Consider the following 12533-nt stretch of genomic DNA (forward strand, 5'->3'; position numbering starts at 1 on the left):
TGTTCACTTACTGCAAACTACTGGAGCACAGCAGGCTTTTTGCAAGAAAAAACTGCAGTATAGTAACACATTAACTTATTCATGCTGTCATTAAAATGACTTCTCTTTCCTCAGCACGTCATTTACACAATGTTAACTTATTCCACCTGTGTTACTGATATCACATCTGCGATAAGAGCAGTATTTTCTGATTGTGAGCATCATTTCTACCACAGAACTACTGAAACTTCAAGCAAAACAGAATTCGCACGGGAGAAGAAAAAAGCCTCCACAGAATGAGTAGTGTGTGATCCGACAGCGTAGGTTACAGTACCTCTCTCTCACTGCCTTGTCCTGCTCTCACAGTGTCGGGAACGGTCGCAGTGGCCTTGTCTGAGCTCTTGCGGGATGCTGGGACATGGAACTAGGCCTGGGACGGCTGATGTACCCTCCCCCGCTGGTACAGTGGAAGAGAGCTAATGACAGCGAACAGAGAGACGAGCGAGACGGCATATGTTCCGGGCTACTCTCACACCAGGATCCAACAATTTTCACTCCTTTTGTCTTTTCCTTTGCTTGTCCTGCTGTAACTGTCGCCTCCTCCAGTGTGCTGGTGAAGCAGTTTATTTTCCTCTTTTCCCCCTGATTCTCTGTGTTCCTCTCTCTCTCTCTCTCTCTCTCTCTCTCTCTCTCTCTCTGTCTCTCTCTCTCTCGCTCTCTGCCTCTCAGCTGCTTCCTGGATTACACCGGGTTTTCAGTGCATGAGCAGCACAGCCTTCAAGCTCCCGGATTTAAATACTGGGTCGGGACGTACCACGTGGCAGTAAAAGGGGAAGGACGGGGCAAACCACTTCATGCTCTATTGTGCTGTAAAATGGAGGAAGACCGAGAAAACTGGCCACTCCCACTTCCTCGCCGCCTCCCACCTCCTATTCATGAAGCCAGAGCCTTCAATCAGTTCATGAATGTAAAGCAAAGTTCAGAAATTTGGTGCTTTAAAAAGTTACAAGTAATAAAGATTTTTAAAATGTATTTTTCTTCTGGTTTATTTCTTTGTCATTATTTTTTCATGCTACTCCCTAATTTTTATTCTTTTCACATCTGGATCTGTTTCAACACATCTGTTTAACCACACCAGGCAGTTCAGGATTTATTATTCTACTTTAGAATTTTAAATATTTGATGGGGACAGATAACTGATCTAACCCGCAGGCTGCATATTGTATTCCTTCATGGACCACATGATGCCAATAGAGGGCATTTCCTTCCTCACTCACTCGACAAAGAAAGCCGGAAGACTGAAAAGTGACAACGGAAACGTTGCACTGCTGGGCATTAAATCAGCTCAGTTTCATTCAGGAGTGATTGCACGCTGGATGAAGCTGCTAAGAAGGTGATGAACATGTGAACCACATTGTATTAACAGGGCATATTTATAGTTTTTTATATATATATATATATATATATATATATATATATATATATATATATATACATATATACATATATATATAATGGGCAGAAAAGAAACAGATTGAAAATTGAAGGCATTTTTAAATCTTTTCTTCACTAACCTGAGGGAAATTAAATGAGGTAAACTAGCAGGGTTCAGCCTCTGCCCACTGGCACATTTCAGTGCTGGAGATAAACTGCACCAACCATTACAGGCATGAAAGAGTGTGGGCAGTGGTGTTTCCACATCCGATGTGCTGCGTGCAGGGAGGAAGGAGGTCGACAGTTTGACTGCAGCATCACCACAAATCAACAATCTGTGAAAGTTTTGCTATCCTGGAAAGATCTAAATGTCAGCAAATATAAGTATTTTAAATAAATAAGGGGGTGAGTAGTTCTTGAACAGCTGAAAGCAATGTGGATTCCTTTTACGCCATTGTCTTTAAAGAAGATATCTTGAATGTTCTCTGTGCTTGTTTCTATTTTCCTTTTTCTGCAACTGGCCCCATTGCGTTCATAACAACTTTTATTCCCCCAAAGGAAGCTCATCAAGAGCACAGGGGAGTCAACAGTGCACAATTTCACATCCTCCCCTTCCCCCAGAGAGCGCAGGGCCTGGTGTTATTGTTTTGGTCACTGTCAGGAATACATGCTCTCTCAGCCGCCACAGACTATCCACGTGAACAAACTGAGACACACTTCCAAACTAAACGGTTTCTCAGTATTACCGACCGATGTGGCGTAGTTCTCGTCAATCTCAAAACAATAAATCTTCACCGGAGACCGTCTGTGAAGCCATATAAACACATTCCAAGGTGTGAGACGCACACATGTTCGCATCTTTCCCCTCCGTCCGCGCTGTGATTATCCAGACAATCGTTCTTGTCACAACTGTCAGTCCGGCTCTCACCATATCTGAATATAGCAAAGAGCTCCACTCTGTCAGCTGACACTGTCAGCATGTAACACGCTGTACTTGATGCTGTTTGAACATAAAGAGGTCACCGAGGTCAACATCCCACTCCTGATACAAAGGCGTGTCAAAGATCCAAGTCGGCGGCAGCAAAAGGAGCATTGCTTCACTCAGATGACTCAGCACGCAGGCCTCTGATAACACACACCGTGACTCTGTGCAAGTCGATATGGACTCACATGGAACACACACCTCAGTGACGTTATCTTCACTTCAAGCCAATCTGCTGGGACTAAGCAACCTGTCTGGTGGAGTCCATGTTTTAAAAGTACGGGAGGATGAGCCCTCACTGACAGAGCTTGAACCATATTAGATCACAGTCGCTCTCATAACATTCATGCTTTGCTCCACACTACGGTGTCATTATGAAAGCCTGAACCTGATTTACCATGGTACAAAATAATTGCAAAGAGTGAAAAATTCATGCTTGGAATTATTGGATTTATTGAACAAAAATGTGTGTCAATATGAAATCATTTGCTCCATAAATTTAATATTCAAAAATAATTACAATTTTAAAGGCTAAATTCAGCCAGTAGAATTGTAAAGCTAGTCTTAGACTGAAAAAAAAAAACTAAGCCACAGCTGCATGAGGGCAGTGTCTCCCTCACCGAACAACATGTACATCTTTCTATTTTGTGTGTCTAAGACAACATTAACTAATACCTCTGCAAGCAATTCAGAATGATCAGGTCCATCTTGGAAAAGAGATTTTATATCTCAATGAGGCTTTTACCTGGTTCAGTAAAGGATATAATAACAATGCTGTTAAGTCCCAAGACACTGGGTTTGCTTTGATGACACACAAAATACATTCAAGCTCTGCAACAGAGTTCCTAACCGAAAAAAGCAAAGGCCTTTTTCCAAGCAGCTCAACAAAAAAAGTCTCGTAAAATAAAATGAAAACTTTTTATAGTAGACTGAGAGAAGTCAAAGTTCTGCTCTCAAGTTTTAGGACTCATATCTTTAGCTTTCTTTACTCAACTGTTCATTGTTTCTAAGAAAATGTCCTGTTTTCTAACTCGGACGAACATTTAAATGATTCAAATTTTTTTTATATTAAGACAAACTGGCCAAACATTGTAACCGTCTGAAGAGAGAACGAGCCACATAACAAGAGACAACACATTCTGCATTCTTAAATCACGGCCATAAAATGACCTGAGTGACTGTTTAATAAGCAGCGCGTCGGTGGATGAGCAATCCGATGACTCACTGAGGGCATTAGACAATAACAGGCGGGTGAGGGGCCAAACATCAGCTGACACTGATCAACCAGCTGGATTAAATGAAAGCAGATCTCCATTAGGAGCCAATGCAAGAAGCAGAGACCAAACAAAGCTTAACTGTACCTCGGCTATGAAACACAAGCCATCGTGATCATGTGCATGAGCAGCACTGTGTGTCACCCTACAAATCGCCCCGGCTCTGTGTTGTTGTGAGTGTGAGTGTTGCCGTATGGACGGACATTAAGCGGGTGCAGGCTCTCGCTCGCTGTCGGCAACGACAGGCTCACCTGTTGGAGTAAAAGTTTAAAAGTCTTAGCTCTCCGAGATCCCCTTGTCAGAGCACCTTGTGTGATACACAGAGCAACTGAGTTATTCATAGCAGAGGAAAAGCCCAGGAACTTTCCATTTAACTGGCCCCTCTCTTATGCCAAGAGAGATACACACTGACAACCAGCAGCTTGTTTTCACTGACTGGCTGAAAAAAGCACTGTCAGACCACAGTCTCCCTCTAGTGGTGAACAGAAGAATCCGTAATACGGTAGCTGAAGTGACTCCACTGTTTAAAAAACAGCATTAGATATTTAAGATATGCTGCCCTGTTTAGTTCAATCAAAAATTTACAGACCTGTTTACATTACCTCTTTAGCTGCACTTCAAGTGAAGAGTGACTTTTCTTGTTTTTCCAAGGATTTCTAGTTTTAAATTACTCCCAGGTGATATCGGCTCAGCAGAGTTAAAAAAGGTTCTGCTTAATCATACACATTCACAGAGAGAAATGCCCCAGTGAGAATTTTTTCAAAGGGGAACACCTACAGCAAGCTGTAACGACGATAACTCTGACGACAGGAGGCAGGGGGAAGGAGCTCCCATCTGCAAGTCACATGTTTCTGTGGACTACAGGGCAACAATGTGGGAGTGAGATAAGGTGGGCAGGCACAGAGATCTCTATAACAATTGGGTTGAAGTCCACAGAGGAGAAAAAAAACGCAGATATGCACATGATGCAGGAAGGAGTGCATCAAAGCCCCTTAGGGATAACCGAACAGCTTACATGACTTGACAAGTCATGAGATACAGTACATACATGATTTCATGTCAGGCCCACGGAGGCATGGCATGACAGAAACAGTATATCTAATTAATAATGGACCAGAGCAGAGGACAGCTGGAGTGGAGGAGGGAGTCAACCTCTGCACGCACGCAGAAGCAAACACAGCAACGTTAAACAGTCCCACACCATTAAAAAAAAATATAAAACCAAGTTGTGGTTTGTAAAAAACACAACAGAAGCATTTTAGAAGTAGAAGTGAAACCAGGCTTAGCACATAGCACTGTTTCTGAGTCAGAGAATCACAGTGGGTGCTGAATTTGTAAGAAATCTAATAGAAAAATGACTAAAATAGGATTAAGACAGGGGGCTCCTCTTTCTACACTTTGATATTTTATAAATACACACACACACACACACACACACACACACACACACACACATAGAAAGATCAGAGCCTCACTATCACAAGACAACATAAAGCATTAATTCAAGCAGGGGAGAGGAATTCCCTCCACCTCTCTGGCAGATACTTTAATACCCTCTATACATCACGTCATACAGCCTGAGCTGCAAAGCAAGGCCATAACATATTCTGCTTTATGTGATGCAGTGAAGCGCCAAAGGGAGAGAGCAGCCCACAGGAAGAGACAGATTCCTGCGGGAAGGAAAGCTGATTGAGTAATCGATGACCCCACCAGCTAATCAACTTCGGCGATTACGCAACAGAAGTGTTTCGAATGTGTCGGAGTGCCACAGAGATCTACTGGTGTGAATCTTACATTGAAAGCAAAGACAGGGCAGAGGTATTTCTGCTAAGGACACAAGAAGAGAAGATGATACTGATTCAAAACGGGGTTAAAACTCAAACCGATCAAGCTACAGCCGCAGTAGATTCTTCTACATCAGCACTTTGGAGGCAGAAATGCTAACAGGCCGAGGTGGTCAGAAGGAAGTACCATAATAGTACCGACATGTGGCGCTTAGGACAGACTGGGAGAGCAGAGGGCTCAGCCAAGCGGCTAATTGAGAGGACTTAAATGACTGCATGGATGGAGAGACCTCTAAGTTATTTATTACTGCAGCAAAGACGGGCTTCCTCAGCAAATACTGTACAGTGTGTGTCGGTGTGAGTTACTGCTGCGGCATCCCTCCAAACACCCAACTTTGGTGATGTGCTTTGGCACACTGAATATATATACGTATATATACAAAAAATCAATATTAACATTTAATTGGTTTCACAGAAAAATTGGTTCGACGTCCCCCAGAGTCTTTCTAGCACAAACCTCTAAGATAAGCATAGAGTAGCAACCTGTACTCCATCACAATTAAAGTTAGTCACACACCTACACACACACAGTCAATTGGGACTACTGCAATAAATCAATCTTTATTTATAACCGAAGTAACTTTACGATAAAACAGGAGATTGGCCTGTTTGAAAGTCATGTGTGTCCTGCAAATGTTTAGACCTTATTTATGCAATGTGTGTGGACAACTTTAAAGTGTCAGCGGTGGCTGAAGGCTGAGAAAAAAATCTTAACAGAAACTCATAGAGAGGAGGAAAATAAAATAATCAGTCGCTGACAAAGGAAGTGTCACAGCGCGAGGTGGGGCTATGAGATAAACCAAGCCCGACTGTGGTGATAAGGAAGGAACAAAAGTCAGTAAACAGCTGATAAATTGTTGTTGCAAAAGTAAAAGGGGCGTGACCCAAAGAATATGGCATTCTTTTATAATCGGGCAAAAATCAAATATTGTCAGGCAATCAACCTCATGACACTCACCTTTACTGTCCAGAGGACACAAATGGTGTAAATTCAACATTTTTCTACAATCAACCCACAATTTCAATTTTAAAGAATACAACGAAAAGAGCTGTATTTGAATTCAATGGAGCAAGGCCAAATGGAAATGAGAAACACTGAAGAGTGACGTTTCATCTGCTGGAATTTCTTTAGTAGCACTCAGTTAAAGCAGAGCAAGAAACATATGCTGCAGCTTGATTATATATGATACTCATTTGATAGTCATGAAAACAAACACAGAAAACTGTCTGATTGTATTTTTTTTTTTTTTGGTTCTTTCAGCTATGAAAATAAGCTGAAAAGCTACAGCCATTGGTGGAAGATGAGGGACATTTTAAGAGGTATATGCGTTGGGAAAAAAATGTGATATGCTATTCTCTCACTTTCTGATGTTTTTAAGACAAAGCAACAATCACTCCAGAAAAAGATATAGGACCAATCACTTTACAGGAAAAAAATCATTAGTTATAATTCATGTAAATCTGGTTAGAACATAGACAAGTTTTGAAAGTTATTTCATTACAATCCACTGACTCCCGATCAATAAAAGGTTAAAACAGTTTTCAAAAAACTTGAATTATTTGTAGTTAAGTGTACGTCAGAAGTGCAGTACACACAGGGACGAGCACTTGCAGAATGACAAATAACTAATAGAAATCGAAGCTTCAAAACGAATTGCACTCATTACTCAAACACAGATGAAAATAAAAATAGATCAACTGATGGGATCTGTAGTGATCTCCACCTCTGCAAAGTCACTTTCCTCCCCTGCCGCTCCCGATGAACAGCATGAATTCTTAAAGACTGATGCACTGGCATCTGACTCCGCATCCATAACCCCACTGAGAGTTTCTCCACTCTCGTCGGGACCCCTTCACACACACTCACCGGGGCTGGTGGTGCTCTGCAGGCTCCCCCTCTTGTGAAACGGGGATCTGGGTTTAGCCTTCCCTTGTCCATCGCCGGTGGAGGAAGAAGATGACATCTTGCCGTCTGTGCTCCTGCTACCAGAGGAGTCAGAGCTGCGCAGCGGCCAGCAGAGGGAGAAGGGAGCGCGAGCTCCAGTGCTGGAGTTCTGCCTCATGGTGGGGTAACGGGGCGGTGGGACCCATACTGAGCTGGGAGAAGCTCCTCTGCAGAGCTGGCTCCTCCCCCTCCTCCCAGCCAGCAGCAGGTCAGCAGGCGTGCTGCACAGCGGCAACCAGCTGAAAGGCAGACCAAGGCTTCCCCGGCTCCAGCTGGGGGCCATCCTCCTTGGTTGCCCTAGCAACCGGGGAACGAGGTTCCTGTAGCCAGCACAGAAGACAGCCACGGAAGAGGCCATTGCACAACTAGCATGACAGCCAGCGAGCCAGGAGACCGATCACACCCCGCCAGCTGACTGACAAGCTGAGGGAAGGACTCAAGTTCTTCCACTCCTCCAAAAATACCAGTTTGACTACATGTCATTAGAAAGAACAAAGGCCAATCAGAAAAACAAACAAAGGATCCAAAACTCAACAGAAAGTGTGGCTGAGTACCGAAAGGAGCTCAGTCAGTAAACTGACAAGTGACCTCCTGTGATGGAACATGTGGATGGGAGCCTGATAGTCCACACACACACACACACACACAAACACACACACAAACACACACGCACACACACACACACACACACACACACACATGCACACACACACACACACACACACACACACCTGCCTGATGTCCAGTAATATAATTAGTGACCGCCAATAGCCAGCTTGGGTTGACAATACAATTTATGACAAGCGCACTACGTCCACAACATCCTCTCACATGGGCCTCCAGTTCATTATGACTGTGATTTACTGAACATGTTTTAATAAAGTGTGGACTGCGAAAGGTTCAAAAAGCCAACAAGAGTCTGTAGAAGTTGAATAATTTCTGTTAAAGCTAGATTATTGATCTGACCAAAGCTACATTTATCTTTAATTTGACATGCATGAATAATAAAAAAAAATGAAGTACATAAGTAAGATGTGAACAAAAAAACTCATCCTCAATGCCTACTATTATGTTACTTTTAATCAGTTTTTTAAAATCTGTCAGCCACATATGAAATATAGAACTTGTTCGACTTTGTAAATCACTTTACATTCACTTCTATATAACAAAAAAAAGTTTAAAAAAGTATCACTAAACTACTGGAGTTGAAAGAGTTTTTTTTTATTATTATTTTGAAGCTTATTTTGTATTATGAAAACCAAACCCTGGGTTTCAATGGGGCCCGCCTGTATAAATAAAGGTTGAATGAAAATATGAAATAATTTCAAACATTTGACCAAATGTTGACTGGAGCTGTTGAAGGAGGTGAATAGATGAGGTGTTTCTGAGTAGTGATGGCACCAAATGAGGCACACTATAGAGTAAATAGCACCATCTAGCGGTAGAAAAATTTATTGCAGTCAGTAATAATTTTCTCTGAGTTTACTGTTCTGCGCTTCAGTTCACCAGATCTAAAATTTTCATTTTGATTGTTGAAACTATCCATATATCCTGTATCGGTAGGCTTATCAGCTCTACTGCACTAAAGAATTCACCACATTTAAACTGTCTTTGATGTGTAATTACGACGTTTTAACCCAGATTGCAACTACAGAATGGGACTGTTATCTGTATCACAACAGATGAAGTAAATCAAAGTAAAAATTAGTCAAATAAGTCTGCACTATCTGACTGTAAACCGTGAAACACTGACTCTGACCTCTACAGTTGAAAATCCAATCAATCAACCTTTCTATTGCGAAACCACGCCACTGAAAGACAGATTCAAATGGGGTACTAGCAGAGAAAAAAAGCAGTTCCACAGTGCATCAAGCCTTTCCTGAAATCTGACCCAGTTTTAAGCCAGCACTCACCATCTGCGACAACAGCAGCAGCAGAAACAACTTTAGAAAAAAAAGAGGCCTACTTTTGTCAAAGAGGAAGAAATGTAACTACCCCCAGGAACATACTGAAATTACTCGCATTCTTCTGGCATTAGTAGGAGGCATACTTCTGCACATATTACCTGACGGCTCTTCCTGGCCTTTCTGTTTGTTCATGTTGCTTGCCCAAATTTTCTGTTTGCACACCCTCTTGCAAAAAATGACACCACTGTGCATTTAGAATGCTGCTTTGAGATTTTTTTCCCTCTCTTTGCAGTGAAAAACTGCTGACGCCAAAAAAAAAAAAAAAATCTGATAGTTTCATTAGGAAAATAATCTAAAGAGAAGTCAAGATAAAATGTATTCAAATTATAAACATTATGGAAAGGGGACACTGCTCCAAAAAAATAAAAATTCACTTGTTCACAAACAACAAACAAAAATGTATTTTGACATCCGCACAAAGTGCAAAAAGTTAGCATTACATGTTAAGTGCTGTGGGTTAAAGTGTGTAGCGAGCTTCTGCAGACTCACCGGATGCCATGTTGAGGAGCAGAGAGGGACTGAAGAGGCTCACAGACACTGCAGAGAAGACAGGACGTTACAAGCCTGACCTCTCAGGTTCGCTCTGTCGCTCCTGTCAGTTTGTGCTGCTTCCCGTTAGCTCACGTGCCAAACTCTAACCGACAAACGTGGCTTCACGGTTAATAGCTAACGGTGAGACGCTCGACACCGTGTTTATTCTAGTGTGTGATTAAAACGAGTCGTTTCATACCTTCGTTTTTTTTTTAGGGGAATACAGTTTTTTTTTTTTTTTTTTTTTGAGGAAGTATGAAGTTTCACATTTAGAGGAACCGCCTCCCGAGGGACAGTGGCTGTCACTGCAGTGGTCACACCTGGTCAACGGCGACTAATCAGAGCAGGTCGCTGGTCATCCAGCAGCACCTCCATCTGGTTAGTAATCACGAAAATCTTCAGTCGAAAAGTTGGGTTACCAGTTAGTAATCAACCACTTCTAATGCTAAATAACAGAGTTGAAATCTAAGCAGTTGAACTCAAAATGGACTTGATGCAATAAAAGAACAAAACACTGACAGAAATAATGCCCCCTCTGTTTTGAAAATCAAACTGTAACAGCAAACTAAGAGCCCTATTTTCAAGCTTTTAATGAAATGATAAATGGAATAAATTAACTCTTTGTAATTTTGAGGGGCGATATGAAGCTGAGCTGTCAGTTACCAATTCTGAGAGACAAAGCCAGATAAACAACCATTCAAAACACTGATTTTGTGCGAAACTGTTCAGTGTGTCTGCAGTTTAAATTTGTCTCTTGAAAATCAATGAACTCCAATTCAGAATTGCTGAAAAATAAGGGAGGTCCCCCAGACAGGAGGGTAAAAGTGGACATACTTAGGGAAAAGAACATTTGGTCACCCACATGTCTTTATTATTGTTCACTGTTTATTATCTTAGATCTCTGGTCATGTCCTGTATTTTTATACTTTTTGTAGTCATGTGTGGTGAGAGATTATTTTTCTGTCTCTGCATGTTAATGCTTTACTGAAGTAAAAGTATGTCTTAGTTGTTTAAAAAAATGTTTTCCAAGCAACAACCAGGCATGCTATTTATATATACTGTATATGGAGAGACAGGGGCGTGCTGAGGAAGTAGGCACATCCAGTGAAAACGAGGCTGGTCTTTCAAGACAGAAGTCCAGCATTTCAGTTGATAAGATGAGTCACTCAAACCTTTAGCTATCATAAAACATGTAAGATTCAGAACAGTCTAATATATCTTATATTAATATATTTACTTTAATGTTTAATATATTTAATGTTTACTTTCAAGATAACATTTCAGGAGAATTGATTTGCTATTGATATTTGAACTGATTAAAAAAAAACATTCACAGAACCCTTAGCACTAAGTTTTATTTTTTTATGAAGTACAAACTCTTCATGAGATCAACTATGTAAGCTGGATTCCTTCAGTGGCTATCATAACCCCCTTTTATTTTGTGATTCATGTTTTTTGTTCTCCCCTTGGTCTGTCCCTCTTTTCTGATTCCACTTTATCTTGATAATCCTTAACCAAATGCATCTGGAATTAACTTGTGGTTTGTTCTGCAGTAATATTTTACTTAAGGACATGGTTAAGATATCATTGATTAGTAGAATAAAAAGTGAACAGCTGAAGTGATGAATAGTATATACATGTATATATTTGGGACGAAGTATAATATGCATGGTTTTATAATTAACTATATTTATTGTCATGATGCAAGATTACATGTAATTAAAGTAGCAGAATCCAGATGAAATGGTCACACAAGCAGAGAGAGCTGGTATTGTGACTTCACAACAAAAGCAAATGTCATCCGTGTTTCAGTCTACAGAATATAATTTAGGTAGCCACAGATGAGGGTGTCTTGTTGGATTCCCAAGCTCCTCCTACCGCCCACCACAGCACTGAGAAATGTCACTAGGTAATAATTGCCATGGGGATGGCAGAGCCTGTCGAAGCTGGGGGCGGTTTGACTGAGGTCCATCATTGAGGTGTGAGGCCTGTCGCACACCAGCATCCTCCAACTGAAGCACACCATGAAACCGAGTCCAGAATTTTAAAATAAACATATTTAGTAGAATTATTATTACTATATCTATCCATCTATCTGTCTATCTGTCCATCTATCTATCTATCTATCTATCTATCTATCTATCTATCTATCTTTCTGTTTGTCTCACCTATGGGATCCTGCCATATTCCCTCTGGTTGGCATGATGTTCCTTCATTTCAGTTTGTCTTCAATGAAAATGTTTGTTTTGTTTTTCTGCCATTCGCCACAGGTTGTGGCTTTTGAAGTTTTAAATGTCAGCTGCTAAAGGTCGAAGTGTTTGAACTGTATCCTTACTCCATCCCTCTGTGGATTCAGATATTGAGCCTCACAGTGAATCACAGAGTATGATGCTGCAGTAACAGAGCACTGACATGTTGTTGTTAAAGAAAAATGAAAATAAGTATGAAACAATTGATGAAATGCTTTGCAACAGCAGGGCTGAATTGTAGTTGAAATTATGAGAATACATCCGAAATGTTTTACAAACATAGAAACTCTTTATTACAACAGTGTCTCTCACTCAAATTTTCAGCATT

At 41.1% G+C, this 12533-nt stretch overlaps 1 protein-coding gene across 4 annotated transcripts in view; it reads right to left on the bottom strand.

Moving 5' to 3' along the window:
- ampd2a (adenosine monophosphate deaminase 2a) overlaps window positions 1-12533 on the bottom strand; it is a 33165-nt gene that overhangs the window by 16014 nt on the left and 4618 nt on the right. Inside the window, exon 1 of one of the 4 annotated variants that reach the window (XM_030091258.1) lies at window positions 9915-10042. The exons of 1 other annotated variant lie outside the window; for it this stretch is intronic. In XM_030091258.1, the coding sequence (XP_029947118.1) occupies window positions 9915-9924 (10 nt within the window). In that variant the 5' untranslated portion in view covers window positions 9925-10042. Of the gene's footprint in view, window positions 1-313; window positions 788-7380; window positions 7817-9914; window positions 10043-12533 lie in introns of those variants that run through there. 2 more of the 4 variants (XM_030091257.1, XM_030091259.1) reach the window with 2 other exon arrangements.

This window comes from Salarias fasciatus, chromosome 5 (genome assembly GCF_902148845.1).
Source record: "Salarias fasciatus chromosome 5, fSalaFa1.1, whole genome shotgun sequence".
NCBI lineage: Eukaryota > Metazoa > Chordata > Actinopteri > Blenniiformes > Blenniidae > Salarias > Salarias fasciatus.